The 5,718-nt window shown below is 51.8% G+C and overlaps 1 protein-coding gene across 1 annotated transcript in view; it reads right to left on the bottom strand.

The window, feature by feature from the left end:
* Positions 1–1,556: 1,556 nt before the first annotated feature.
* The window catches only part of Ube2g2 (ubiquitin conjugating enzyme E2 G2), a 21,803-nt gene continuing 17,641 nt past the window's right edge, over positions 1,557–5,718 (bottom strand). Inside the window, exons 5-6 of the mRNA XM_021205051.1 lie at positions 3,956–4,096; positions 1,557–3,106 (exon numbers count right to left, since the gene is read on the bottom strand). Coding sequence (XP_021060710.1) covers positions 2,994–3,106; positions 3,956–4,096 — 254 coding nt within the window. The 3' untranslated portion in view covers positions 1,557–2,993. The remainder of the gene's footprint in view (positions 3,107–3,955; positions 4,097–5,718) is intronic.

Here is a 5,718-nt window from a genome sequence, read left to right as displayed (position 1 = left end):
GGCCTTCAAAAGGGAACACACTTCCTCGGTGTTCAATATAGAGCCAGGAGCTGTGGCTTCTGTCAAATGAGGTGAACGTGCAGGGTTTCCTATCTCTTAATGTATGCTGGCCCCTCCTGACACCACTGGATAGCAGGCATAAGACAACAGTGGCGGCAGAGGTCTGGGTGGATGGCTGCCTAGGTTCCTGCCTCTGTAAGGAGGCCCACACTGTGTGAACCCTCCCCAGTGTGGGCCACGGTCCACAGGTACCTGTGGCCCTACACCACTCAGCCAGAACCAAACCTAATACCACACCATCAGACAGGGGCTGCCACCCTGCTAGCACAAAGGGCTCATCTTCTAAGGAGTCCAGGCCACCAGACTACTTCATACCAACCATGCTAATTCATGTTACCCTCGTCCCTCTACTGCACTGTCCCTACAGGACAGGGTTTCCAGAACAGTACTGCCTCAGCCCTTCTAGGCAGCCTTCAAGGCTTGATTCGTGGGTGTGAGCATCCATAGGCCAGCCATGCACTTCGTTACCTGCAACATGTTCTAACCAAGTCACCAGTAAGCACTCACCCCTCCACAGACATCAATCGGAATAAGGCATGGTAACTGGTGGTGCCTTTATCTGAGAATTGAGTAGAAATAACTCAATTCACTGGGAGTTGTGGGGGTACAGGGGTGTGTAAGGGACTAGGGACACCCCAACCACCTAGGTAAGAAATGGCAGTGGCACCTGGAACTGAACCCGGGCTCCATCAGAGGTTGGGAGCTACCCCCGTTAGAAAGGGTTCAAGCCTCTACCCACAGCCGCACTGCCCAGGAGCCACAACAGCAGGGTCTCCTGGAGAACCAGGGTTCATCAAATACCTTGGTTTTAAGGCAGGTTCAACAGTGCTTGCAGCTTTGAGGCAGTGATACAGGAATAAACTCTGATGCTGTGTGGTGATGCATGCCTTTGACACCAGTATTCAGGAGGCAGAGGCAGAGGCAGAGGCAGAGGCAGAGGCAGAGGCAGAGGCAGAGGCAGAGGCAGAGGCAGNCAGAGGCAGAGGCAGAGGCAGAGGCAGAGGCAGAGGCAGAGGCAGAGGCAGAGGCAGAGGCAGAGGCAGAGGCAGAGGCAGAGGCAGAGGCAGATCTAGTTCAAATCCAGCCTGTTCTACACAGTGAGTCCCAGGCCAGTCAGGGCTACACAGTGAGAGCCTGTGGTGATGGTATGGGGAGAATAAGCTATATGATCCTAAAGCAAAGCATCATCAGACACCTGCTGGTGACCACCTTGGACCACCCTGCTCACAAGTCACAAAACCACACAGTTAAGAGGCTGTTAGCCAACACACAAATGCCTCACATCCAAGTTCGCAGACTCCTGAGTCCTGTCACTGGCCCAAGGGAAGGACTTCCAGTCCTGGAGGGAGCAGAGAAAGCGGGAAAGACCAGAGGAGAGAGAAGGCAACAGGAGCTGGAGCAAGAGAGCACCGGAAACCTCCAACCAGCCCCGGAAGGTGACCTCGGCTCACTCAGGTTCCCAAAGAGTCCATGCGAGCACCATGCAACACTGTGAGGACAGGTTCACAATTTTATTTAAGAGCAATTAAAGTCCACCTCAGAAGAGGGACACCAGAGAATTTTTTTCATTTAATAAATACAAATGAATAAAAATACTTTGTTTTGCAAAGAGACTGCCTCTCTTCCTCCCGCACTTGCCAGGGAGGCCTGAGGACAGCAACATGCCCTGTGACCACTCTGTGCGTGGACATCTCCCCACACAGACCACTTCCTTACAGAGAGGCCTTCGTCTCAGTGGCCTGCAATACTATTTCGGTACAATTCCTTTCCTGCACCTCCCAACACCAGACTCTGTTGCATTTCAAATAGACTGGACTCCCCAGAGAAGGAAAGCACAAGGTCCCCACGGGTGCCCCCTGGAGCCCCAGGGCTGGGAACTATGAACACCATGAAACATGCACAGTGTTGGCCACTGACATGTGGGCACGGGACAGAAGCAGACAATGTGCAGTGAGATCTGCTGCACACACCCCCAATAAGCTGTATCTTAAAAATAGAAACTCGTGTTAAATGTAACCTGTTTAGAAAAGCCAAGCACCCACTGCACTCCAGGTCTGTTATTGCTTGTGGGGTTGGCTCGGGCCTGTGGCTCAGCAGGTCCTGCTGTCAGACCCCCTCCACCCTGGCCTACACCACAGCCGCTCCCCAGCCCATCCAGTTCAGAAGGAGCTCCTCTGCTGAGCACCCAGTGGCAGATTCCCCCCACAGCGAACAACAATCTAATCAAAGAGCTAACCCCGGTGCAGCCACGGTGTGTATGCAGGGCCCCCAGGAGACCCACACTAAAGCTCTGGCAGTCCTGTCTGTCGGTCGAGTGTGCACCACTAACTCAGACATGGATGCGACCAGAAAAAGCAGCAGTCTTGATGACCCATGTCCCCTCTTCTCATGAACCCATTTAAAAAAGCATCCCCTGGAAGGGGCTACGGTGACATCTGTGACACATACAGCAAGCCTCTGTCACCATGCCAAAGGCAACCTAGGCTTCTAAGTGCAAAGTGTCAAAAGAAGCTCAGAATGCTTCCTGGGACACCTGGGAACTGAGAGGCAGGGACAACAGCCTGCACTGCTTTTCCAAGGCCCCATGTCCTCAGAGGAAGCAGCATTAGTTTCCAGTCCCTGGCAGACAACAGGACGGGCCCTCAGCACTGCAGGAAGGAGCAGAGGTGAGGACCCCGTGGCTGAGAGAGGTAGTGAGGACAGCCTGGGCCCTTCCTGAGGCACACACACGACATGGCAGGAGGAGTCTGTAGCAGCGCAGCAGCTGTCATTATCCCAGTCATGATCTAGGGAGCTGCCTGGCTGGGGTGGAAAGGAAGAAACAACGGGGGCTGTGGCTCTGCAGCTGCCTGTGTTGGTGTTGGCACGGCAGCACTGTCGCCACGTGTTCTTGAGTACAGTGCTGGACTGCTCAGTGTGCACAGGGGGTAGCCTTAGAGCCCCAGAGACTTCTGTACGATCTGCTTGGCGATCTTGTAGAACTGTTCCCGGTCGTCCCGCCACATCTTGGAAGCATCTACATTTGCTCCACTCTCATCGTTGGGCTCTGAGAAGAAAGGGAGCCGTGAGTATCAGGGTGAGCAACCTGGCCCTGTTTCATCTCAAGAAGGGTCACTGTGGGTAGGAAAGTGGACTTCTGCCTGAGGAAGGGAGGCTGGGGTAGCCCCTCCCCACCAGCAACCTGGGGCAGCCCCTAGGGGACAGGAACCCCTTTCCCCCACACCCAAACGTCTCTTGTCTGAACCCTGCTCCTTGTGTGCCTCCCCAGACACTGCAGCCATGCAAGTCCTCATACATCAGCGGAGGGCTCTGAGGCCTGCATCCTTCAGCCCCTCTACACTCACCCAGGAGTGTCCAAGTGTCCGAACACCACGCTGAGCATCAATGCTTTGCTCCTATCCCAATGCCAGCACCCACCAGCTCCACACCACGGTCCTTCTAAGGCACAACTGAGGAGTGGCACCCAATGCAGCTCCCAGACTGCCCACGAGGTTCAGTACCAGGGCTCCTGCCCCTGGTCAGTTGATCCTCAGCCCCACATGCTTCCTTCTCTCTTGTTAATCTTAGTGTCTGTCCCAACTCATTGCGAAGTAGCCAAAAACAGTGCTTCTGCAGGTCAGGTTTATCACACTGGTCAGTTACTATGGTTGGGTTCGTAAGCTCTTGAAGGCACCTCACACTGGGGTACCTGTTGCACTAAGCATTATACCCCTGCACTGTGACACACAGTGGGGCCCAATAAACCAAAATGTCAAAGATGAGAGACTAGCCAACAGCAGCCAACAACCTGAGGATATATTGGGATGTCTTACATTGTCTATAATCCCGGACATCTGCTCACACTTGGGAAAGTATAGACCTGGTACAACAACAGAAAACAGGAGGCCCGGCTCACCTGCCAGCATGCTCACGACAGAAAGCAGGATCTTCTCCACACTCTGCACTGGGCTCCACCGCTCTGCACTGCTCTCATAACCCATGGGATCATCACCTGGAGCATGCAGGATGGAGATGCAGACTCTGCCGTCAGGATAGACTGCAAAAGTCAGAGACAGTGTCACTCACTGTGTGGGGAAGCTCCAGACAGAGGCCCAACTGTCTGCACAGCTGAAACAGGAGTTTCCTGTTGGCACAGATCCCAGAGAAGCCTGCCAGCGGCAGGCCAACCTGTCGTGGACTGATCAGTCCTGTGGTCACTGACAAGGGGGCTTGGGATCAGGTCTGTCTAACAGACCAGTCACAACTGAATTCCACCTTGTTACATATTTCTCTGAGCATGATCACTAAAAGGAGGAAGTGAAAGATGTGTGGACAAGTATTCCAAACTCAAGTTCCCAGAAAGTAAGCTCCTTCACAGGGCCCTGCAGAGCAGGTGTTTAGACGTCCCTAACTCAGGTGGCAGAGACACCCCAACCACCAAAGTCCCTGTCCCTGAGGCTGGAGCAGAGGCAAAGCAACTGAACTCCTTAGATTTGGAGAAAGGGGGGGCATTTAGCACCAGACTCAGTTCAAAATTATTTTTACAAAATACAAAGACATTCATTTGGGCTGGAGAGGCAGCTCGGCAGAGTTCAATTCCCAGCACCCACATGATGGCTCAGAATCATCCTTAACTCCGATTCCAGGGGATCTGACTCAGTCTTCTGGCCTCTGTCTGTTATAAAAAAACATACTTGCAGGCAAAACACTCATACACAAAAAATAAAATTGAAATAATAATAATAAAAAACTCTGGTGTCAAATAAGTAAATGTTTTATTTTTACAAAATAGAATATCCTACTTGAATTTCAGCTCCATAGGCAAAAAGATCAGGATTATCAGTGGCAATGATAAACATTTATAAAAAGAAACATTATCCTAAATGCCATCATTCAAAATACAACACTGTCCACTTCTCTTATGTAAGTTTGGCATGGGCAAACGTGCATGGAATTCAGCACTTGGGAGAGACAGGAAGATCAGGAGTTCAAGCCATCCTGAGCAATATAAATTCTCCATCAAACTTCTCTTATGTATAATAGTAAAAGGCGAAAGAAAGCCCTAACCCAGTCAGGGCATAGTCGCTGACAGTATTATGGGCCCCTTCCAGACACAGAGATGGAACTCATGTACCAGTGAGTCCTCCACGACTTCCCAGTCAACACAGCACATGTGTTCCCATTCCAAGCCTGAGTGACAGGAGCTCTTTGTCTAGGGATTCTTAACGTGTCCTTGGTGCCTATATGCAGGCTAACTACAGTGTGCCCTCTACCCTGCTATAGGACCACTGGGTTGACCCCCACTGTTTAATGTGCAGGACTGTTTGGCTGTGTACATGTCTGTGTACCATAAGATAGCCTGGCTCCAGAGAGGCCAGCAGGGGGACCAGATTCCCAGGAGCCTCAGTTGTGAGCAACGATGTGGGTGCTAGCAACCAAATCTGGGTCCTCTGCAAGAGCAGCAAGTGCTCTAAACCACTAAACCATCTCTCTAGCCCAACTCCAAATGTCCGCCTTTAAAAATGACACTGTGACAAAGGCCAATGTAGGACACAAAGCACTCAAGGCCTCAAAATTCTAGTAAGCCCATCAACACAGTGTTAAGTGTGTGCATGTCCCCTGTCCATCAACACAGTGTTAAGTGTGTGCATGTCCCCTGCCCATCAACACAGTGTTAAG

This window comes from Mus pahari, chromosome 9 (assembly GCF_900095145.1).
Source record: "Mus pahari chromosome 9, PAHARI_EIJ_v1.1, whole genome shotgun sequence".
Classification (NCBI taxonomy): Eukaryota; Metazoa; Chordata; class Mammalia; order Rodentia; family Muridae; genus Mus; species Mus pahari.
This window is presented reverse-complemented; position numbering and strand designations above follow the sequence as displayed.